General features: G+C 44.7%; 1 protein-coding gene across 7 annotated transcripts in view; it reads left to right on the top strand.

Annotated features, from left to right (window-relative positions):
• CEP128 (centrosomal protein 128) overlaps positions 1 to 25,147 on the top strand; it is a 647,014-nt gene that overhangs the window by 196,189 nt on the left and 425,678 nt on the right. For all 7 annotated transcript variants that reach the window (XM_029597698.1, XM_029597700.1, XM_029597703.1 and 4 more), the window contains one exon: positions 16,700 to 16,864. In XM_029597698.1, the coding sequence (XP_029453558.1) occupies positions 16,700 to 16,864 (165 nt within the window). The remainder of the gene's footprint in view (positions 1 to 16,699; positions 16,865 to 25,147) is intronic.

Below are 25,147 nucleotides of genomic sequence, written 5' to 3'. Positions count from 1 at the left end.
AACTCTTAAAACCCCGCTGATCTGTCTATTTATCTTTATTTTATTTCTTACACATCCTCCTTAGCAGAAGTAAAGTTACAAGGCAGGCAGCCCGGTGCCTGCCTCTGCGTGTAAGTATTTACCTACAAATTAGAAGTCGAAATCCAGGCTCGCCCGTGCCCCATCCAGACCACGCCCATCCCCCGCCCCGTTTTTTTTTTTGCAACGTTTCATTCGGGCACATAGTGAGAGCTGCCACGCTCGTACATGGGCGGCTTTTAAAATGCGTCCGGCATGCGCCGGCCCGACTTGTGTGCATATCTCCCGGTTTTTGCACATGCTGGGCCTTTAAAATTCATCTTTAAGGTTTTATCCGGATAATGACTTAGTGGGATATGTCGCAGCAATGGGAAATTTAAAAACCGATTTATCTGGCTAATGTCCAGAACTGAGCTAGACAAAACATCTGAATATGGACCTCAGAGAGGTTAAGTGTCACAGCGTGCAGCGCGCAAGGACGTTGAGCCTGGATGTCCAGATCGGTCGCTGTGTGCTTGCACCTTTGCAATATCTGGCTGGCACTGTGTACACTTGGATCCACTTAGTGTTTGGGTACTTGCCAGCTTCTTATGGCCTGGATTGGCCACTGTTGGAGACAGGATGCTGGGCTTGATGGACCCTCGGTCTGACCCAGTATGGCATGTTCTTGTGTTCTTACACTGAAAGGGCTAGTCTAGTCGTTAAGTTAAAGCATCATGTATACCTGCACATATTGTAGCTGATTTTTAAAGGAAAACTACCCGGGAACCTTTCATTTCAGATTAGCTGTCAGTATGCGTGTACACATGGAGGTTGATATTAAAAGGTTTTGTGTGACTTTTTCACTTCCCTCACAAAATCCGTCTTTTGCATATTTTCCCCCTGCTGACTGCATACACGTTCTGTGTACATAACTTTTTGTGAGCACAAACTGTATCTGAACATAAGAAGTGCCATACCAGCTCAGAGCAAGGTCTCCATCAGCAGCCAGTCCAGGTTACAAATCCGGATGGGTTTTTCCTTCAGGAACTTGTCCAGCCCCCTGTTGAACCCCACTCATGTTAGTTTCCTTGACCCCATCCTCTGGCAACAGCGTCCATAGCTTGATTGTGCGCTGAGTGAATAAAAACTTCCTATGATTTGTTTAAAATCTGCCACTTGCTGGTTCCATGGATGTCCCCTTAGTCCTAGTGTTGTTTGAAAAGGTAGATAACCATCCCCTATTTGTCTGTTCTACTCCACTTGTGCTTTTATAAATTTCAATCATATCCCCTCTCAGTCATCTCTTTTCCAAGCCAAAGAACCCTAAACTAAGCTTTTCCATTCCTTGCCCATTTCTATCACTTTTCTGGTTAAAGAGGGGCGTCAGCGGGAGTGTTTGGGGAGTGAAGCTAAGCTCTCCCCGATGAGCGCTCTCTGGCTACAGTTACACATGGAGGTCAGGTCAGAAGAATGCCTGTCCTAAAGTTTCCTGGGCCTACCCTTACGCAGGTACATCCAGCAGCAGACTTCTGTGTAGCCAGGAGTGGGCATAACTTAGCCACTCTCCAAATATTGACCTCGTGGCACGTCTGCTTTGCATCTGCTCTTTCTGTGGAGCTAAAACTGCACATGCGCTTTTGAAAAATTAAATGTAGATGCTCTGCTCCCCCCCCAGCCTAAACCCCCCCCCCCCCCCCCAGGAACAACTCTTTTCTCTGTGGCTGAAAGTGTGTGCCCACTGAAGGGCCAGCACAGACTTGCACCTGTAATCAGCTAGTGAGGACAACCTTCAGCCAGGGCAATCTGTGTGAGTGGAGACCGTCCTCGCCAAGAAGATGATTCAGTGCTGATGAAGCCATCAAATAATATACAGCAGACTTCCAAGACTGTTTATAATTTGTTCAGCTTACTACCCGATAAAATTACAGAGCAAACACAGAATTACAATGAATATTCAATGACAAGAGAGACAAGCAACATAAAAATCAAAATAAAACAAAAAGTCATGCCAAATTTAACAGGCCAAATTTGGCATATTACAAGTAAAATTAAAATTAATTAAAATTAACATTAATATTGTTTTTTTCCAGGATAGGCAGTAAGTAATAAATACCAACCAGTAAAGATCGGGTAAAAGCCTCAGGGGTAGATTTCACAAATTTGCACACACGCGTACTTTTGTTCGCGCACCAGACGCAAACAAGAATACGCGGGATTTTAATAGATAAGCGCGTAGCTGCGCGTATCTGTTAAAATCCGGGATCGGCGCGCGCAAGGCTGTGCAAAATCGGCAACCTGCGGACGGCCGCTGGCGCGCGATTCCCAGGCCCGGGAGCTGTTTTGGAGGCCTCGGCCACGCCCCCGAAATGCCCCCGGGCCGGAACCACGCCCACGGCCCCGCCCCCAAATGACGCGCCGCCGCAACACCCCCCCCCCAACATGCCCCCCCCAAGAAAGCCCCAGGACTTACGTGCATCCCGGGGCTTGCTCGCACCTCCGAGCCTACTCAACATAGGCTCGGCACGCGCAGGGGGAACTTCGGGCAGGTTTTCGGGGGGTACGCGTGTATCTTATGCGTGTACCCCTTTGAAAATCTAGCCCTCAGTGAATAAAAAGTCTTGACCAATTTTCCAAACTCTCAGATATCCATATTTAAAGTGATTTGTCTGGCTAAATTCTGAATATCTGGACAAACTGTGGGATTAGAATTTCCCGTCATGCTAACTGCTGCTTATTTTTCTGGGTAAGTTTTAGTCAGATAAAATGTACTTGGATAAATCAGAGGAACTCCAGGGCAATATTCAGCATTACCCAGTGAACGTTATCTGAGTAAGTCTGGTTATGCCACAGGCTCCTAGAGTTATCCGGATAACTAGGGCTTTATCCAGGCGTATATTCAATAGGAATGTGCATAAGAACATGCCATACTGGGTCAGACCAAGGGTCCATCAAGCCCAGCATCCTGTTTCCAATAGTGGCCAATCCAGGCCATAAGAACCTGGCAAGTACCCAAAAACTAAATCTATTCCATGTTACCGTTGCTAATGGCAACAGAAACAAATGAAACAACTCAGAAACGAATGAAACAAATGGCATTTGTTTCATTCGTTTCCGAGTTATGCATGTAACCTGCGGACTTTATAGCACACACATAAAAATGGATAGTGTGTGCATAACTCAAGTTATTTAAAGTACACGCATACTATCCGTTATGCATATACTATAAAGTCCATGTTTTACATGCATAAATAGTAAATGAAATGAATGCAGATGCCTAATATTCAGCAGAACAGATAAATGGCTACATTCTGCTGAATATCTGCATAAAGTTATCTGGATTACTACCTGCCCCCCCCCCCCCCCCCCCGTGTGTGTGTGCTGAATATGACCTCTAAGTAATTACATGGCATCCAGGCCTCAAGTGACAATGGCATTATAGGCTCTTTATGAATGAGGCAAAATTCTGCTAGTCCTCTCCAGACCCTTAACTAGTGGACAAGTAACAGGGAAGCAGAATCGGAAGTGCAATCCACAATCCTCACTAGTGCTAATAATAGTGAGGTCAGTATTCAAAGGGTTTGTGGACAAAACCTGAGTTTGTTATTGTATTATCTATCTGTTATCTTTGTACATCGCTTTGGGTGCTTTCTAGCTGGAAAGCGATTTATAAATGAATAAAATGAAATGAAATTTGAGTAGTTTCCCCTGCTTCCTGACTAAATTTTGTCCAGGCAACTTATTATCTGTATAAAATTGTAGCTGGCTACACAGAGGTAGCTCTGGGGGCATTCCTGGGGCGTGGTCTCACTGTGTCCGGTCCAGATTAGCCAGGAACATTTTTATTTCTTTATTTAGACCTTTTATATACCATCCTTCTATGTATAGATCACAACGGTTTACAAGATGACATTCATAGTTATAAAACCAACAGTCAAACAGAAGCAAAAACAAAGCGAATGGTTACGATGTTGGTATTCATATGTTGGTATTCATTTCCATGAATCTAGAGAGAGCTTCTGGGGCAAATGAAATTACGACACGTACATAAGGCTAGGAGTGTGGTAATCGCAAATAAAATGGTAGTTGTTTGGGAATCTTGCATCCTCTCATTTCATTTATTCTTCGTGATGCGATTGTCATTTGTCTTTCTTGTCTTTCGTGGGTCCGTATCATCTGAGTTTAAAGTTAAATTATAAGCGTTTCTGAATAGCCATGTTTCTAATTCACTTTTCAGTTTCTTTCTACCTGGTAAGATACGTAGCGTTTCCGGTAGAGGATTCCAGACCTTTGGACCCGTTATGGAGAATGCTTGATCTCTTATTTCCGTCGTATGTGTGGAAATATTCAGGAGGCCTTTATTTTGTGATCTTAGTGTTCGTTTAGGGTTGTAGGCTGTAGTGTCACTCCTAACATCTGGTCAGAAAAATATTTTATCTAGGTACATTGAACAAAAGACTTCTCTGGGTATGTTCGTCTGAATATCTGGTTAGCTGTACAAGATAACGTTCCTACTCCCTGGCTTATTGCGTGAGGACCTCAGCATTGTCCTCTTGTGGTGAAATCCTCGGCCTCCGTTGCCTGCTGGACACGGTGTGCCTCGTGCCCTTTTGTAAAGGAATGAACACCCCTACTCGTGACCTCTCATTCTCTCTGCTTTTGTTCCCCAATGAACCAAGATGCCCCGCACATGCTCTGTCTCTGAGCGGCTGAGGCCTTCAGTCACGTGAGTCAGCTCGTTTTGCTGCAGCTTTCTTTTAAGGTGAACAAAAGTGGAGGCTCAGGACAGAGCAAGACTCAAACCCTGTGTCTTTCTTAGTCAGTCTAAAACCGTTTTCAGGCTCAGGCTGCTTTTTAGTTTTTGTTTTCTACAAAGAAAATAAAATGTTGATATTGGCGAGGAAGCAGCTTCTTGCTTGAGTATCTCCAGCTGTATAAACGTTAAGACGGCTTTTGCGTAGGCGGCAAGGGTCTCAGAGCCATATTGTGCAGCGCTTATTAGAAGAATTTGGACCCCTGCTTTCAGTAACGAGAGAGGATTCAGGGCTTTGTGCTCCAAATGTGTAACAGAAATTGAGCAAACCTTCCGTTTTGCTGCAATAACAGAAGCTGTAGCATTGTTCTTCCGGAGGGGAGCACTGAAGCCGCAGGCCAACGTGACTGACATCTTGCCATTATGTACACCCAACCCAAATACAAAAAGTGCTTTTTTTGTGCAAGTCTCTATTCAAATACAGTATCGTTTTTTTTTAATTTCTCTACAGTTCAGGTTTCAAAATGGTTTGTCTGGCTAAGTTTGGGACTGAGCTGGGGGATTAAATATGTCCCACCGCTGTCTGGATACGTTGTAGCCGGGTAAATCGTCACCCGACTAAAACTTATCAGGATAAAGAGAGGCATTCTGGGGGCAGGTAGTGCCACATATCCGTGTTATCCAGATAAGTTTTACATCCTCAGAGCTGGTCCAAAGTGCTCCATTGGACACTGGGAGCAGAACAATTCCTGGAGGCTGTGAGCCTTTTGGGGGGGGGAGGCTCCTTGGATTGATAGGCCTGCTACTTTGTTTTAATCTTTCGGGGGGCTTGGGGAGGAGGTGGGTTTCCATGCTATGCCCTACCTTGGTTTTAGTCTTTTAGCGAGGTGGAAGGGCAGGGGATCAGAATATTTGCTGATGATACCTGCACTTATGCGGATGAGCCTACCTTCCCAGCTGAGAGAATTGCTCCTGGACCTCTTTCTTGCTTGATAGTTTCCATTTCTTGCTTTCCCAGTTCCCAATTGCTAGGTGGCTAATAGATTTTGCTCTACAAGGGCAGGGTTTTACACTTCTTAGTGTTGAAGTTCATTTTTCAAACCCTTGGTCATTTTTCTCGATTTTTCATGTCCCCTTTCCACCCCTTCTGCCACGTCTGCTGTTACCCATTTTTGTATCATCTGCAAAGAAGCATATTTTCCTCCCGTTCTGCAGCTAATAAAAATATTGAGAAGAACTGGGGTCAATGTGGAGTCCTGGGTGCCCCACGTCAGTAAGTTTTTTTGAATTTTTCCGCGTGGAATCACATCATCTTTATTTTATAGCCCGCTTTCTTTGATAATTCAAGGCAGGATACAGTAAATAAACATGGAATAATAGCATAACATTAAATAAAACATGTAATGCAAATAAAATATACCAACATAATAAATTTATTTATTTATTTATTTATTTAAACAGTTTTATATACCGTTGTGTAGACAAAAAGTCCATCTCTACGGTTCACATTTTTGAGCATCAATTAACACAGAAAAATAAAATACAGTTTCTCATGATTATAACTCCCTAAAAGCAATAATTATTAGCAATAAAACGTATAAAATTCTTAAATCACACATCTATCTATAAAACCAGTAAAAGAATGATTAGCAAGCTGAAGGGAATGAGTGAAAGCCAGAATAGTTTAAACTGGGTGAGGAACTAGTTGAAATTTAATAATACTATACCCTTTTCTATTGCTATGAAGTAAAACCAGACTTATTTATGTGCCTATCTGTAAACCGTTGTGATGGTATAATACTAAACGACAGTATAGAAAAGTTTTTAAATAAATAAATAAATAAATAAAATTGTAATTTCAGACTCTGTTAATTTTTAACAATACTTTATCCTGACTCTGCCAGTAAGTATGTAAACCACTGTGATGGCATTTCTGAACGATGGAATAGAAAAACTAATAAATAATTAAACCACAAACCACAATATCCACTCTGAAATCTATTTTCAAGAATAGAGTACTTCAGAATTAAAGTGCGAGACTGTCGTATATGAAAGCTGTCTACTTAGCATACACATGCGCTATACAATCATTACAGATAAGGCTAAGAAAGCATATTTTTCAACAAAAATCAAACACCTGTGCGACGTGAAAAATTTGCAATCCATTTTAATGAAAAGATTGTTGAGCTTAGTGCCCATTTCTCAAGTGATTCTAGGCCAGGCATATTATCTATTGGTGCTGAGAATAAGAAATGGGAAAATTTTGTACCAGTAATGAGGCGAGCCAGTTCTTTAGTTAATTGCTCAGATGAAGAATTTATCATTTCTCTTTAATCCTCGCTCCATTGTGATTCTGAAACTGATGTGTGAGAATATTGGAGACTCAACTTCTAAGATTGTTAATAAATCCCTTTTACAAGTAAAACAAACATTAGTATGGAGAATCCCACATAATCCTGCTAATTACTGAGCAGTATCCTCCCTTCCATTTCTTGCAGGAGTGCTTCTGAAACATATTTACTTCATCAATATCAATTTGGTTTTTGCCCAGCTCGCACTAGAAAGACATTATTGCTCTCGTCATGGCTTTGACAGTGGCACTAAATATGTGTCGATGCTATTAGATATCTCAGCCATGTTCAACACACTGGCTTGTCTGCCAGTGCTGGGGATTGTGCCCTACGTAGGAAGATGGTCCCAGCAGGTAAAAGTTTGGTCTATGACATCATGGGTTCATTGCCCTATCGGCCACTTTATTTAATATCTACCTACACCCTATTTGTAGACTACTTGCAGAGCTTGGAGTAGATTAGCACCTCTATGTGAGCAAAGTTCATTCTAATTACCACCATGCTACTGGATAGATTAGCAGTAGTATCAAGCTATTCAACACTGGATGTTTAAGGACAAATTTGCTTTGACTGTCAGAGAAACAGAACTAATAGCTCTTTCCAGAATTACCCTACCTGATTTACAGACCACCTTTCAATTAGATGAATGGGCCATCCCTATGTGTCTGCAAGTTAGGAACCTAGGAGTGATATTTGATTCTGCATTATCTTATTGTGAGAAACACTTTTTTACAAATTGCGCTCAGAGGGTATGTAGATCTAGGATGGTATTTTATAACTTGCGTGTATCATATACACGTATAATATAAAATAAATGTATCTTTACTCCAGAACAGACTTGCGATCGTATGATTACATGCGAGTACATCAATGCATTGAACATGTACTTTTCCTACCTATTTTAAAAATATATGCTGGTATATTTTCTGCATGAAAATAAAGCAGGACTCACTTGTGTAAACCCTCTTGACGCACGCAGGTCAACATATTTTGAAATATGCATTTATATTAGAAATTAACCAGTTTATCAATTACTCTACCAGTTCACCCATTCTTTCTCCAGATCATCGAGACCCTCCTGGTTCTTCAGCCTAAACTCCCAGCTAGCCAATAATACACAATAAACAAATCTAATATCAATTATGGCAGATAATTAGCAGGTGTAACTTACACTAGTAAGTTGCAAAATGTTTGTGTTTAAATGTCTTTTAAAATAGCTATTTATGATTTTAAATGTTTTGCCGGCCCCAGAACACCCCTAGACCATCCAATGTTTTGCATTTATATGTATGCTTGAAATGAAAAGTACACTCCTATTTTGGACTTTCATAAAATACCAATTACCGTACATAAGTACAGGCATCTTGCTTGTGCATATTTAATTTTTACAACGTAACTCTTTGAAAATTAATCCCTTAATGTGCAAGTTGAAACATTTTTTAAATCAAAACAACTCCTATACTGTGCCCCAGTCACTGATAATATCTGGTTTAAATCATTGCAGTGTTGGACCAGCTGCTACGTTGAAAGCTTTACAAGTGGTGAATAACAGAACTGCCACTGTGCTAACGAGTATGCAATGCTGCGATCCTATTTCACCAATTTGGAGTGCCCTGCATTGGTTGCCAATACAACAGCATATAAAATTAGGGAGGATAACTTTACAGATAATTGTGTGCAGCAGCAGCATTTATGTGTGTATGTGGCCATGCAGGTGCGCTTTTTATAAAACATGCGTAGTTATACCAAGCAGACTTACGTGTGAATGCTTGCAATACATGGAAACCATGCATATCAGTGGACAGAATGCACATACTAATTGTCCACCTATTTTAAATTTTGCATGCATATAATTTAGTATGAAAATAAACTAGAACCTTCTTGCATAAGTCCCGATTTACTCCCAGCTCAGCCAATTTAAAACAAGAAATAGTCTACCAGTTTGCCCACTCCTTCTCCAGTTTATTGAGTCCCTCCTGATTCATCAACCTGAATTCTCCCCAGTCCATCAAGACCTCCCAACCTGTCGGTACTACAAAATAAACACATTTAATATCACTTACTCCAGATAATAATCAAGTGGAAAAAATACACGAGTAAGTTGGAAAACGTGCACATGTAAATGTTTAAAATAGCAACTTCCGGTGCAAATAGGTGAACTTTAAAAGCCCTACGCGCGCCAAAGCCGGGAGATATGCGCGTGTCTCGGGCCAACGTATGCCATGCGGATTTTAAAAAGCATCTGAGTATGCGCACAAACCAGAAAGGTTTTTAAAGGGGTGGGGAGTGGGCGTGGTCTGGGCGGAGCATGGACGGGACATGGGAATTCTGGGAAGGTCACTTGAAATGTGGGCATAAGTATTCACACACACAAGTGCGCCGGGATCCCCTACTGTGTAACTTCTGTTATGGAGTATGTAAGTTTGAAAATAAAAAAATCAGGGTTAGTTAGCGGGGTTTGAAGGATTGGGACTAATAAGGTAAAAGGGAGGCCATCTAGCTAGGAGAGTTAGGAAATCCTATCCTTTACTGGGGCAAACTGGGGACAAACTAGGGAAACGAGTATTTGCATTGGCGCATGTGCCTAGCAAAATCCCCCCACTTATGTGGCAGGTGCGGCATTTGCACACATCCGTATAAGATTGCGCGCACATGTATGCACGTACTGCTGGTTTTATAACATAAGCGCATTTCTGTGCATAAGGTACAAATGGCCGCACCCATTGGCGCAAGCTGGCATACGCCCGTGTATGTACACCCATGCGACTCTTTACAAGTTGTATGCACGTACTGCTGGTTTTATAACATAAGCGCATTTCTGTGCATATGGTACAAATGGCCGCACCCATTGGCGCAAGCTGGCATACGCCCGTATATGTACACCCATGCGACTCTTTACAAGTTGTATGCACGTACTGCTGGTTTTATAACATAAGCGCATTTCTGTGCATATGGTACAAATGGCCGCACCCATTGGCGCAAGCTGGCATACGCCCGTGTATGAACACCCATGCGACTCTTTACAAGTTGTATGCACGTACTGCTGGTTTTATAACATAAGCGCATTTCTGTGCATATGGTACAAATGGCCGCACCCATTGGCGCAAGCTGGCATACGCCCGTGTATGTACACCCATGCGACTCTTTACAAGTTGTATGCACGTACTGCTGGTTTTATAACATAAGCGCATTTCTGTGCATATGGTACAAATGGCCGCACCCATTGGCGCAAGCTTCTTTTCTCTGATCTGCTTCTTTTCTCTGATCCAAGTTATATTACTCCCTTGTTTTATTGTAACTGCATTCCTTAGCCTTCTCTTGTTTAATGTTTTTTTTACTACCATTACTATTATTTTATTATTATTACTTAGATCAATGTTATTTATTGCCTTTTTGTTCCCTATCTACTTGTTAATTGTAAACCGACATGATGCGATATTTATCGCGAATGCCGGTATAGAAAAACTTAAAATAAATAAATAAATAAATAAATAAATAAGCTGGCATACGCCCGTGTATGTACACCCATGCGACTCTTTACAAGTTGTATGCACGTACTGCTGGTTTTATAACATAAGCGCATTTCTGTGCATATGGTACAAATGGCCGCACCCATTGGCGCAAGCTGGCATACGCCCGTGTATGTACACCCATGCGACTCTTTACAAGTTGTATGCACGTACTGCTGGTTTTATAACATAAGCGCATTTCTGTGCATATGGTACAAATGGCCGCACCCATTGGCGCAAGCTGGCATACGCCCGTGTATGTACACCCATGCGACTCTTTACAAGTTGTATGCACGTACTGCTGGTTTTATAACATAAGCGCATTTCTGTGCATATGGTACAAATGGCCGCACCCATTGGCGCAAGCTGGCATACGCCCGTGTATGTACACCCATGCGACTCTTTACAAGTTACCGCTCTAATTGTTAGCCCCGCCCCTAGACCGCTCCTTTTTTACACATGTATATGTGCACGTGAAAGTGAAAATACACGTGTATTTGCGACTTTTATAAAATATGGAATACGTGAGTAGAGACTTCTCACGCACATTAAGGTAAATTTTAAAAAGGATGCACTGATTTTATAACATGCGCACGTTGCTGCACGCATGTTATAAAATCTGATACCCGCGCACACATGTGTGCCCGATTTTATATCGGTGTGCGCATGTGCACATGGGTTCCGACTCGCGCGCACAAGGGGGGATATTTTGTAAAAAAACGCACGGCGACACTATCAAGCCTTTTGTTTATTTTTATTTTTTTTAGATTTTTATTGGAGCGGACTGGGAGGGAACGTCCCTATCCCCCTAACTAATCTTCCTCCCTTTTCCCTTCTCCACCCTGATCCCTAAACCCACCCTAATCTACTTTTTTTTGTTTTAGAACTTGCTCAACAGAGGAGGAGTAAATTCCTGCGTGCGCTTCACCGGGACAGCACCTAATGGTGCTGTCCTGGCCGGTCCCCACTCTGCCCCTCTCCGCCCAGATTCTACCCTCGGCCCTCCCTGGCCTGCCCCTTTTCAGTACCCCGGCTCTTCCGCACGTACTGGCAGATATGCGCGCGGCCGGGCCATTTTGAAAGGCGCATGCTCAGCCTGGCCACGTGCATATCTGCCGGTATTGGTGCGCGCTGGGCTTTTAAAATTGGCCTCATACTATATATGCTTTAAGATTTTAATGCTGGCGCATAAAGCCTTAAATGCTGATGCTCCAATGTGTATTACCTCAATTTTAAGACTTTATCGCCCACCTCATATGTTAAGATCTATAGGGAAAACTTGCTAGCCATTCCATCGTTTTGATTATTATGGTTAGCAGAAGCGATAGCAAGTACATTCACAGTAGTTGGTCCAGCATAATCGAATACTCTTCCAGGGGCATTAAGGTCTAAAAGTAGCCCCTATTGATGCAGGAAACAAAAAAGCACTGCTGTTTAAGAAGCCATTTGATGTCTGTATTACATAGTAACACAGAAATGACGGCAGAAAAGGACCAGATGGCCCATCCAGTCTGCCCAGCAAACTTCTTATGGTAGTAACTGCCGTTCTGTGCAGGTTAGCCGCAAGCCTTATGATAAGGGTAGTAATAATTACAATCAAAACCAAGCAACTGTCAAACCCATAAAGTACTGCTAGCAACATTTTCACTGGGTGAGGAGACTTCTTGATAATTCGGACAATATTGCTTGACGTTTTTTGCTTTGGGACTTGGCCATAGAATCCATCCTGTGCTTTTTCCCTTATGTCTGTGAGTCAATATCCCAGACCGTACAAGTCAGGGCCCATGTTGGTTATTGTCTGTATCCAGTTCCCCTCCCTCACCACCACCCCTCCCCACAATCAAAGTTGGGAACAATGTTGCAGTTGCTTCAAGGCTCTTGATTGAGGGTAGTAATCCCCATGCCTTCTGATAAGGGCCGCTCCATGCAGGTGACCCCCATGCACCCTCTTCTTCATTTTCATCCTCTAGCTTTTAGGGATCCACAGTGTTTATTCCATGCCCCTTTGAATTTGTTGGCTGTTTTCTTCTTCACCACCTCCTCTGGAAGGGCATTCCAAGCCTATGGATCTCTAAAGGCTAGAAGGTGCATGGGGGAAACCTGCATGGAGCGGCAGTTACTACCCTTAACAGAACATTAATGGCTGTGAGTCAGCTGATTAATTGGGTAACGTAAGTTTTCCTCCATTTGTAAGGCTATGAGTTCCGATGACATTGGTTTTGGCTAAGCGCTGGATGTTATAATTGTTTGCAATGCTTAGGAAGTCAATTTGCTAGGTATTGTACCCCTCCTGGGAATCAAACCAGCATGTAGGCGCATTTACATCAGCGCATGCTTAGATTCAAGGCCATTTTATAACTTGCGTGCACATATGCACGTATATTATAATATAACCTGCCCACGCGCACATGGCACCTAGTTTTAAGTGGCGTGTGTCCATGCCATTGCCAGTTTCACCAGTTAGTTAACCAGTTTGCCCCTTTAAGAGCTAGGTCTTCCAAACTTCCCTTTCTTGATGGCTTGCACTCCCCCCAATTACTGAAGACCCATTAAACCCAGCAAAAATAGCTGGTTTTAATTTTTTTTTAAAAACTTACACCTCCTCCCCTAGCAAAAGTAAACTTACATGGCAGTGGATTGGGCGTGCACAATCACCATGGCGTGGCCACACCCTGAAACGTCCACGCCATGCCCCTTTTTGAAATTAAGTGAGATGTGTGCATAGTGGGAGATACATGAACATCTGGGTGGCTTTTAAAATTTGGTTGGTGCACATAAGCCCAACATGTGCATGCATCCCCTAATTTATGTGTGCACCGGGCTTTTAAAATTCACCTTATAGAGTGGGTTATCCATTTTTAAAAATAAACAAACACATGTGACTCTGTGAACTGCTTGTCATCAGAGAAAGCATAGGGGGTCACAGGATGGGTCCATCCTGTGCCAGTGGCGGGGTCGCCCGAGCCAATTGAGAGGCAATGTGTCGAGGGGCAGGACAATTTGGTGCTGTTGTCCTGCGGAAGGCTCCTTGCTGCAAGTGGCGGGAGCTGGTGGTCACAACCCCTTGCTGATGGTGGCGGGGGTAGTGGGTACAACGCAATGTTAACATCTGTGCACCTTGCTGACGGGTGGCGGGTGCGCAAGGAAGCTGACGTAAAGTACTGGCTCGGGCACCTAATTGTGGTACAATAAAGTTGCGGCCTGTTTGATCCCACTCCTGTCTAAGTCTCGTTCATGTTATCGACTGCATTGCTTGTTATTGATTTGTGAGAGGGTGGGTGCTGGGAAAAGTCAGTCCTGGCTACCCATATTACATAAGAAGTGCCCTGCCGGGTCAGACCAAGATCCATCAAGCTCAGCATCCTGTACATAAGAACATAAGAAGTGATATGCCGGCTCAGACCAAGGTCTAGTGAGCCCACATCCTGTACATAAGAACATAAGAAGTGCCATGCCAGGTCAGACCAAGGTCCATTGAGCTCGCATCCTATACTTAAGAAGTGCCATCAGGTCAGACCAAGGTCCATCGAGCCCGCATCCTGTACATAAGAATATAAGGAGTGTCATGCTGGGTCAGACCAAGGTCCATCGAACTCGCATCCTGTACATAAGAAGTGCCATGCCGGATTAGACCAAGGTCCGTCGAGCCTGCATCCTGTACATAAGAAGTGCCATGCCGGGTCAGACCAAGGTCCATCGAGCCCGCATCTCTGCAGGGCCTTCCTCTAGGCGCCGGCGCGCACCTCTTCTTGGTATTTAAAGGGCCAGTAGTAGGAAGTGCTCCTGGCCCCACCGGAATCCAGCTCAACCTAGTTTCCTGCTTCAGCCCTATAAAAGGGCCTTTCTTCAGTTCTTCCTGGCCTTCGGATCGGGTTCCACAGTTGTCTGTGTCTTCTGACTGGTCCAGATCCTCCGTGGTCTTCTCTTGTTTTGACGGCTTCGTCTTCATGTTCCTGATGTCCTTCGTCCAGGTCTTCAGTCGTCTTCTTGTTCCTGATGTTCTTCGTTTGTACCTCCTGATGTCCGATGTCCTTCCTGATGCCTTTGCCTTCACCTCTGCCTCCATGCCTTGGTTTCCTGATGTCCACTTTCCTGGCATGCCATTGTCGTGGTCCGCGATCAGTCCCACGGGTGGGCTGTGTAGGGCACCTCACGGTACAAAGGCCATCCTCAGCTCCGCAGTGCAACCCTCCGGAAGACTTCTGCTTCAGTCCTAAGTTTTTAATCCTTGAGAATCGAATCCTGTGCTTGAGTCTTGTCCCGGTCTTCGGAGCCTATTGCAATTCGCATCCGTCCATGTCAAGACTCTGTTCGACCCTGCTCCATGCCAGCGTGGTCCATGACCAGTCCCGTGAGGGACTGTGTAGGGAGCGCCCCGGTGCAGGCCTCTTCAGTATCTTCGTCATGTTCCAGTATCAGATTCCATTATCTCTCCTAGAGTCTGCTATGAGCCCAGCGTGGTCCGCGACCAGTCCCGCGGGTGGACTGTGTAGGGCGCGCTGCGTCGCAGCCTCGACCCAGCGCTTTGACCTCCTTGCCTTTGTCTACAGTGCCTTTATCCTTGCCTTCGTCTACAGTGTCCTTGCTTCAGCCTTCGTCTACAGTGTCCTCGCTTCAGTCCTCGTCTACAATGTCCTTGCTTCTATCCTCGTCTAAGTCTTCTGTGTTCTAAGGACTCCATCTGCCCTCGTCCTCTGTCCGACCTGCCACCTCTTACCGTACCCAGCGGCAGGTCCGAAAGGGCTTGGAACAGTCGGAGGACTGTTCATTGATCAACATTGTGTTGTTGGTGATCCTGGGGCGTGCAGGTCCGGTAGAGGGTCAGACCTTGTATCCTTGTCTTCGCTTCAGCCTTGTCCTGTTCTTCGTTACCCGTGCTCGCACCAGCTCACCTCCCGCAGTGTGTCTTGGGGCTCCCCCCTAAGTCATGCCAAGGCCCAAGGGCTCACATCATCTGCTTTAGAGACGACTGCGCCTCCGCACCCGTAACAATAGCCGAAGGCCTCCAAGCCCTTGGTTCATAACAGCTGCTGGAGGTCGCGCTCGTAAAAGGATCCGAAGGCCTCCAAGCCTTCGGGATGTAACAGGATCCGAAGGCCTTCAAGCCTTCGGCTCGTAACAAGAATATAAGTAGTGCCATGCTGGGTCAGACCAAGGTCCATCAAGCCCAGCACCTTGTGTCCATCAGTGGCCAGTCCGGGTCAGAGATACCCAGCAGATCCCCAATAGTTGACCTGTTCCTTGTATCTCACTCCCAGGAATGTGCTGGCTCTCCCTAGTCCACCTGGCTAATGACTGCTCATGGACTTTGTCTTCAGGGACCTCTCCAGTCCTCTCTTGAACCCCACTATCTTAGTTGCTTTAACCTCACCCTCCAGCAACAGATTCCACAGCTCAGTTGTGTGCTGAGTGACAAAATCCATTCCCTGTTTGCTCTTGTCACCCCACTCATGATTTTAGAACTCTTAATCATATCCCCTCTCAGTTGCGTCTTCCTTTATGTGTGGATGTGGGACATTTTGCGCGTATGATGATTTGTACATTTTATTTGTAAGCTGCCATGACCTTGCAAGTGCATGGCAAAATAATAAATTTAAATAAAACAAGTTAATTAATTAATACAAACCTAAAGAGCCCCAATGAGTTTAGCCTTTCTCCATAAGGGCGCTTTTCCATCCCCTTTATCATTTTTGTCACCCTTCTCTGTACCTTTTCTAGTTCTGCTGTGTCTTTCTTGGAATGGAGCAATCAGAACTGCACACAGTATTTGCACTATGGATCTACACAGTTTTGTTCTTTATTCCTTTCTAAATAATTCCTAAAGATCTGTTTGCTGCACACTGAGCTGAAGATTTCAAGGTATTATCCACAAGCACACCAAGGCCCTAACCCAGAACCCAGCACCCAGCCTCGGGTGCCTGTAATGGGAACTGCCGTGCATGTGACGGGTGAACTGCTGATTTCACAGATCCCCTGTCAGGAGTAGGCAGCTTTGATTTCATGCTCCCTCCACAAGTAACTTGCATGGCTTCTTGTACCGTTTGCACAAAGCGTTTCTTGCTGATTTTGGTCCTTTGCTCTTCCCTCAGACAGAGCTTGTGGAGGATAAAAATGTGGTAAAGTCACAGCTTTGGCAAGTGGAAAAGATGAAGATGGAGCGTGAGAAGCTGACGGAAAGGCTGGCCCAGAGCGAGGAGGAGAGTGGCAAGCTTCAGCGGCAGTATCAGCTGATGCAGCAGGAGCTGGACGAGAAGGTGAGAGGTAGTGCTTTCAGAAGGCCTTTTCTCCGGGCCCCAAATGGTTCATTCTCACCATCGCCCGGGCCTTTGACTTTTGCATTGTCTATGATTAGTGTACTTTAACTTTTGAGTTGATTGTGAATCTTGAGTTACTTTTCTCATGAATGTTTGCTCCCCTATGGTGAAATCTGGTGCAAAGTCTGCAGATATTTTTTTGCACAAGGATTTTGCACCAGATTTCAAAGGGAAAGTGCCCTTGACCTTTTGCACCAGCTTTCTTTTGTGCTGAGAAAATGCACATAGATTTGAAAATCCAATGTATACACAGCATGTCCTGATCCTGCCCAGAACACGCCCCGGGAACCCCTCCCCCCCAAACGAGGCTGAAACGCCCACGCGGTGGAAGCCCCTGCATAATCTCAGGCCGATTGAGGGCGAGTGCTCTTCAGACAGCTGCTTTAGCCACGTACCTGGCTTGGACAATCATTCTTCTCGAATTTTATAAGAGGCTTTTTAAAAACAATTTTTGACCCATCTCTTGAGACAGGTTTTTGTTTATAAAGAGCACTAAAAAGTGTAATAAAAAGGATTTTTCTGATAAAAATGATTAAATGGCTTTTGTTATCTATGCTTACCCATATCGCTAGTTAATCCATGAACTTTGAGCTAGAGAGTTTTGCTGTGCTGCCGGAGGGCACGGTTTTCTGATTCCTTGGCTGTCTTGTCTTAATGGAACCCCCATGATCGACTGGGTTGTTTTTTTTTTTTGTAGAGGAAGTCATTGCTGGTTTTCTTGTGTCCATCCCACATGCGTTTTATTGCTTATAGGGCAGTCTGAATATCAGTGAACATCTCTAATCTCTAAATGCTCAGGAAAATCATAAATGTTGCTTGTGCCACACAGAGCCTGGCGCTTTCTCACATCTGCCCCAGAAGAATATGGGGAAGGATTAAGGAAACACTGACTGTCCAATGTGAGCTTTCATTTCAAACAGCTTAAAGTCTGCGGGTGCTTTTGGGCTGCAGACTCCAGCCTGAATCACGCACACGGCCCCTGCTTTGAAAATGCGCAGATGTGCCTGGAACCTGGCGTGGCGGGCATGCACAGAGTTACCACTACGGGTGGATTTGCGCGCATACGTTCGCCGTCCCGCCTCAACGTCTCCCTGGACTGCCTATGCAGTGCAACGGTAACTTTCAAACCGGCGCGCGGGTGCACGTTGGCGCATGTATGTCGGCCCGCGCCCATGGACCCGGCCGGTTTATAACCTACATGCATGTTATAAAACAGCCTGGCCGCCCGCATGTGCGCGCCGAATTTTAAGTGGGGGCGCGCAGGTGCGCGCAAATGCCGCTTCTGCCACATACGTTGGGGGATTTTAAAAGGAGCGTGCTCCAATGCTGTTCCCGGTTCTACCAGTCCGTCCCCGGTTCACCCAGTTAAGAGATAGGTCCTCCCAGCCCCTCCAATTTAATACCCTCCACCCCCCCCCCCCCCCCAGTTAGATCTGCCTGTTTTTTTTTATTTTATAACTTACAGCTCATCCATGGCAGAAGTAAAGTCACGCGGCGGGGGATCCCCGGTGCGCGCCGGATCGCACGCACATCTCGGGTTCTCGCCCCAAAACGCCCATGCCTCGCCCCTTTTAAAGAACTTCCGAGATGTGCTCGCTGGGGGAGCTACACGCGTATCTTGGTGGTTTTTAAAATCTGCTCGGTGCGTGCGAACCCGACTTCTTCATGCAACCCCCAATTAATGCGCGCGCCGGGCTTTTAAAGTTCACCGCTTCGTGCTTAAACGTAGCCGAAAACTCATGTTCCGTGTGGACTTTAATGTGCATATTGCCAGGGCTACTGTCGAAGGGCCACGCACATAACTGCCTTTGAAAATTAACCCCCAAAACTATTACTTGGACATCGATTGTTGTTATGGAAGGCATTTTGCTAGATAATAAGAAATTGATAGATGTTTTGCTATCCTTGGCCTTGAAACTCATCCTTAGTAACTGGAAGGATAATTCCTCATGGTTGACATGAAGCTGTTGCAGTCGAAAAATATAACAGACTTAGAAAACTTCAGAAAACGAGGAAAGCTGTAGGTCATTATAATTTTTCAGGTGCTCTAAGTGTAGCCCTTTCTTATTGTAAAATTGGAAAAACTGTTGTACGGTACGGCCATAATATCCTCCACAGGTAAAAAACACTGTGCATATCCTCCAAACCTCAGGAAATTATATCATAAAAAATGGAGGTAATCCAATAACTATTATACCATATTTAGATCCATTTAAATCAACTTTCTATCAATTCTTATACTCTCTTCTTCTTCTTCCCACTCTCCCAGTTGTATAATTCCTTGTTCATTGTAACTGTATTTTCTGCACCAGTTAGTTGTTCCAGTTCTATGTTTTAATGCACAAACTGTTCAATGTAAACCGGTTTGATGTGACCCCTGGTCATGAAAGCCGGTATAGAAAATAACTAAATAAATAAATAAATAAATAAATAAACTTCTTTATTAACCATTTACAATGGACCTATGTGAAACATTAAAACACATACCATACACCCAACTCTTTTACTACTCACACATTCATTCTCATACTACACATACATGCTTTACCCCCACATTACCATACTCACATCCATACTAAACCATACTTTATATATCCATAAAAATAAGGCTTTCACATGTTCACATATGAGGTGCAATACCTTATAACTTCCACTTAATGCCTTATAAGTCCACTTAATGCCTTATAAGTCGGAAGACTTGTCTGTAAAAATATACTGATTCAATGTATTGGTTATAAGGCATTAAGTGGAAGTTATAAGGTATTGCACCTCATATGTGAACATGTGAAAGCCTTATTTTTATGGATATATAAAGTATGGTTTAGTATGGAGGTGAGTATGGTAATGTGGGGGTAAAGCATGTATGTGTAGTATGAGAATGAATGTGTGAGTAGTAAAAGAGTTGGGTGTATGGTATGTGTTTTAATGTTTCACATAGGTCCATTGTAAATGGTTAATAAAGAAGTTGATTTAAATGGATCTAAATATGGTATAATAGTTATTGGATTACCTCCATTTTTTTATGACATAATATCCTCCAGACATGTTAATGTTCTGCTCAACTAAATGCAAACTGCATAAAACCAATGTTTGTGAATTCCTCTGAACTCAGTCCTGAGAGCTCCGACCTCAGATCTGGCAGCACTCACGAGTCTGTCTGTCTGTCTGTGCCTGAGATTACACAGCTTCTTTTTGTAACAGGAATAATACATTCCTCCTCCTTTTCCCCCTTTTGTAGCTATCCAATAGATCAGACACCTCAGGAGGTAGCTGGAGTTTTGCCTGCCGAAAAGGGCTGTAGGTAGACTGTGTGCTCTTCTGGAGTGATGATATTTTAAGATGCATTTATATCGCACTGAGAAGCACTATATAAATGCAAATTGTTATTACATACAAGAAGCATATGTTTGCAGCATTGATTGCTGGATCTCTGACTAAGCTAGCATGAAACAGAATGTGAGACGTTAGTGACTGAAAGGATTGGATGGTTCTGCTTTACCGTAAATAATATAATGTCTCGTTTTTATTTTAAGTTTAAAAGTCTTCACGCCTGAGCAAGTTGAATCTATTTACATAGACACGACTGCAGAAAAGGACCAAACGGTCCACCCAGTCTGCCCCGCGAGCCTCTTATGGTGGTATCTGCCATGCTGTGCGGGTTACCCCCAGGTTTCTCTTCAGGTTTTTTTCTGGGTGAGGAGGCAGTGCCGCCTAACGCGCTCTGCTTATGGACCTAACCGTAGAGGCAGTCCTGTGACATTTCCCTTATGTCTGCGTATCAGTACCCCAGACTGTAAAAAAGTCAGGGCTTGTGTTGGTCGCCTCTGAATCCAATTCCTCTTTCCCGCCGCCTGACCCCGTTGAAGCAGAAAGCGATGTTGCAGTTACATCAAAAGCATCAAGGTTTATTGGTTAAGGGTAGTGATCTCCAAGCCTTCTGTCATACTGAGCGGGTTACCCCCAGTCACCCTTTTCGGATCCCTCTGAATTCTTTCGCTTTTGTAATTCTAAGAACATAAGAACATAAGAAAATGCCACGCTGGGTCAGACCAAGGGTCCATCAAGCCCAGCATCCTGTTTCCAACAGTGGCCAATCCAGGCCATAAGAACCTGGCAAGTACCCAAAAACTAAGTCTATTCCATGTTACCGTTGCTAGTAATAGCAGTGGCTATTTTTAATTAATAGCAGGTAATGGACTTCTCCTCCAAGAACGTATCCAAGCCTTTTTTAAACACAGCTATACTAACTGCACTAACCACATCCTCTGGCAACAAATTCCAGAGTTTAATTGTGCGTTGAGTGAAAAAGAACTTTCTCCGATTAGTTTTAAATGTGCCACATGCTAACTTCATACAGTGCCCCCTAGTCTTTCTATTATCCGAAAGAGTAAATAACCAATTCTTACCATATCATTCCCTCCCTTACCTCTACCTCCCCTTTCGCATATATTCTCCCCCCCTTTCCCTCTCCCCTCACCCCTCCCCCCAACGTTGTAAATAAGTTCACATATGTAATATGTAATTTTAAACCCATATCTTTCCAATTAAGTTATCCATGCTTGCTTTCTCTTTTCTCTCGTACTTCGCTTTTTACCTTGTTCTTTTTATCCAATTATTATCCAATTTCTCCCAGTTAAACCCCCTTGTTCAATGTAATTTCCTTTCTCAGTTAATTGTGAACCGACATGATGTGTCCTACGAATGCCGGTATATAAAAATGTTAAATAAATAAATAAATAAATAAATAAACATCTACCCGTTCTAGACCTCTCATAATTTTAAACACCTCTATCATATCCCCCCTCAGCCGTCTCTTCTCCAAGCTGAAAAGTCCTAACCTCTTTAGTCTTTCCTCATAGGGGAGCTGTTCCATTCCCCTTATCATTTTGGTAGCCCTTCTCTGTACCTTCTCCATCACAATTATATCTTTTTTGAGATGCGGTTTTTTGAGATGTTCCTGCAGCTCACATGTGGTAAAGTGCTATCTTCTTCCTTTTTTTTTTTTTTTTTTTCAGCTCCTTTAAGGTCACTTAGCATAAATGGCCCTGGGTGGAATGGTGTTCAGTCCTTATCCGTTTCAGAATATTATACCCCGGTACTCTCTTATATCCCTGGTGATCATAATGCAGTCAAATCGGAGATAATCACCAGACGGACACATCACTTTAGAAAGGGAAGCCATGATAAAATGAGGGAATTGGTAGGAAGAAAGGTAAAAGGAACATTTACAAGGATTACCTGCTCATGAGGTGTGGAGACTCTCTTAAGTTTCTTTTCCTCCAACCCTCGCTATCTCTTTGCCGTGCTCACCTCCTCCACCTCTCATCCTCCCGTCACTCTCCACCCAGGCTGTGACTGATATCCTCCCTGAAAAGATTAATCACGGATTCTCCAACAGACTGCCACAGTCGCCTCCTCTTCCCCTAATTCAGTCATCTTCCCTGCTGTTTCTTTTTCTGAAGTCACAGAGGAGGACACTGCCCATCTTCTCTCCTCCTTCAAGCTCTCTGTTTGTTCCTCTGACCCCATCTGCATCCGACTCTTCAGTTCTATATTCCCCGTCAGTCATCCCCTCCATCTGTCACTTCCTCAGTCTGACACTTCCCACTGCGACTGTGCCCTCTTCCTTCAAACACGCTGCTCCTCAGAAAGTCTTCATGGACCCTCCCTGCCTGCTAACTATCGTCCCATCTCCCTTTCCATATCCAAACTGCTTAAAGGTGCATTTCATCTCCATGTCTTGACTATCTTTCAATTTGAGCTGCTCTGAATCTGCTCCAATTGCTCTCTGCAGTCCACAAAAGCTGCTCTTGTCAGTGCCTCTAGTGACCTCTTCGTGGTCAAGGCCAAGGGCCTTTATTTGGTTCTCATCCACTTCATGCCACACTGCACTCCATTGAATTTTAGAACTCTGCTCTACCTTGGTTTTCTTTTTACCCCTGCTACCTTACTGTTAGTGTATCCTCTGGTAGTACTTCCTCCACCGCTATTCTGCTGTCGGTTGGTGCACCTCAAAGTTTTGTCCTGGGCCCTCTTCTATCTATACTTCTTCCTTCAGTACTCTAATTTCTTTCCATTGTGACGCTGGAGATGGACCCTTGGCCTAGTGCAGGATTGGTACGGCCCTCTGGTTGGACCCAGAGAGTGCCTGCCACCAGGAGGCGGAGCATACAAGGAGACAGAGGCTAGCTGGAGCTTCACCAATAACAGTCCGGGGTTTCCGCAGGTTGAGCCCTTTGGTACCCGGACCGCCTGGGCTTAGGTGGGCCTGCGGTGGTCTCCCGGAGAGGTATCAGAGAGGTGTGGCCACCACGAGCAAGGGTGCACGGCTGATGCACAGTGAGTGGACTAGACCAGAACCAGAAGCTCCGGAGACCTCGGCAACAGTTCAGAGAGGTCCTCCGGATAAGACAGGCAATGCCTGCAGGTCCAGCCATGTGGAAGCTGCAGTTGTTATCCAAGTGCGTAGGCCCAAAGGTCACCAGGGGCCGGAAGAGAGTGTCCGAGTGAAACGCAAGGGTCAAAGCCAGAATTTCAGTCCAAGAGGAGTCAGTCAAAGCGGGGGACAATACCAGAGTCAGTCCGTGCGTAGTCGTGGCAAGCGAGGGTCGGTTCTAGGTGGCAGGCAGAAGAATGGTCGGGCAGGCAGAGGTCAGTACCAAGAAGTCAATCCAGATAGGTACTACCTGAGAAGGACACGGAAGCAGGAGACACTGGAACAGGAGACACTGGAACACAAAGGCAAACTCACTACACCAACAGTGTTGACCCGAACGAGGTGCTCGCTGGACCTGGGCCCCGGCCACCGCAGAAGTGGACACCGGACGGAACGGAGGTCCCAGGGTGTGGTCGACCGGGAGTGGGTCCTGACGAGCAACTGAACAGGGAGCAATGGAACGACCCGATTGTCAAGGCAGGGATCAGTGGTTTGAGCTCTGCCTTATATATGGAAGGCAGATGACATCGTTGGGGTGCGCCTCCCGAAGGTTTCCCGCGCTGGGCACTTTAAAATATAGTGAGGTCGGCAGTGCGCAAGCCTAGGGGCTGGGCCGAGGACGAGGAGCCCTGACGGGAGCTCCGCTGTGAGGCCTGTAGCGATGGGGACGCCGAGGGAGGCCGCAGTGAGTGACAGAGACGCCGGGGGTTAGCGGCAGCGGGTAAGCCTGCGCTAGTGGATGGTAATGCCAGGTGAGCAGGACAGGTTGTGGCACCCACGCGGCCAGGATGCACAACATCCACAGCTTTCAGTACCACTTTTATGCTGATGACACCTCGTTCTGGTGTAAAGAGGCCTGCCTCTTTACACCAGAAACTTCACCACAAATACAGTCCCAAAAGTCAGCCTGCTTGTCACCTGGATGTCTTGCCTCCACCTTAAACTTAACATGGTGTAGCAACATGCCTGCTTCTGGTCCACGGGGCGGGGGGGGGGGGGGGGCGCTTGAGTAGTCTTAATTCTGTGCGGGAGAGTTATAGTGACTGGTGGGTCTGGCAGTATGTTGATAGTAAGGGCAGTCAATCAGTCATACCTTGAGCTACTTCTTTATCTAAACCCAGGGTACACCTCCCTCTCTGGTTTCCTACCACTTCAGCCACTCACTTCACTCCCATAAAGATTAAAAGGATAAAGCTTGGAACCATATAACTCTTAACACTTTATTAGCATACTTCTTCTCAAGCAATCAACTCAAATATACTACAACACATATTTATTTCCCTTCAACCCTAAACATCACAGAGCTTGGGAAGTTTAACTTTAATTAGCTCCAGTGCAGGACTTAACACTTCCTAGTGCCTGAGACAAGGTTAACAGCTGAAAAGAATCGTTTAAGCTTATTACAGACAGCATCCATTAATTTAGTAACAGCATTCACAATTTAAGGTTTCACAAACATACCTCCTATGGGCTTACTCCCATGTACTTCTTTAACCAAACCTACAGATTCTACTAATGGCCAATTAGTTAACAATTCTGTGTAAAATGCAAACCTTCTAGAACAGTACTCTTAAACCCAAAACACAGTTCCCCTTAATAACTCTGTTAGTTGCAGTTCCTCTTCAGCAGTACCTTTAACCCATTATGCAGGTTCCCTTAGCGGATAATTAATTAAGAAAGGTCCATAAGCTGCAGGCACTCTAATCAGTACACTCAAACCCCAAACATGAAGTTTCTCTTAATAGACTACCAATTAAGAAGCTTCTTTTAACTGCAAACACTTTGAA

This window comes from Rhinatrema bivittatum, chromosome 4 (assembly GCF_901001135.1).
Source record: "Rhinatrema bivittatum chromosome 4, aRhiBiv1.1, whole genome shotgun sequence".
Lineage (NCBI taxonomy): Eukaryota > Metazoa > Chordata > Amphibia > Gymnophiona > Rhinatrematidae > Rhinatrema > Rhinatrema bivittatum.
This window is presented reverse-complemented; position numbering and strand designations above follow the sequence as displayed.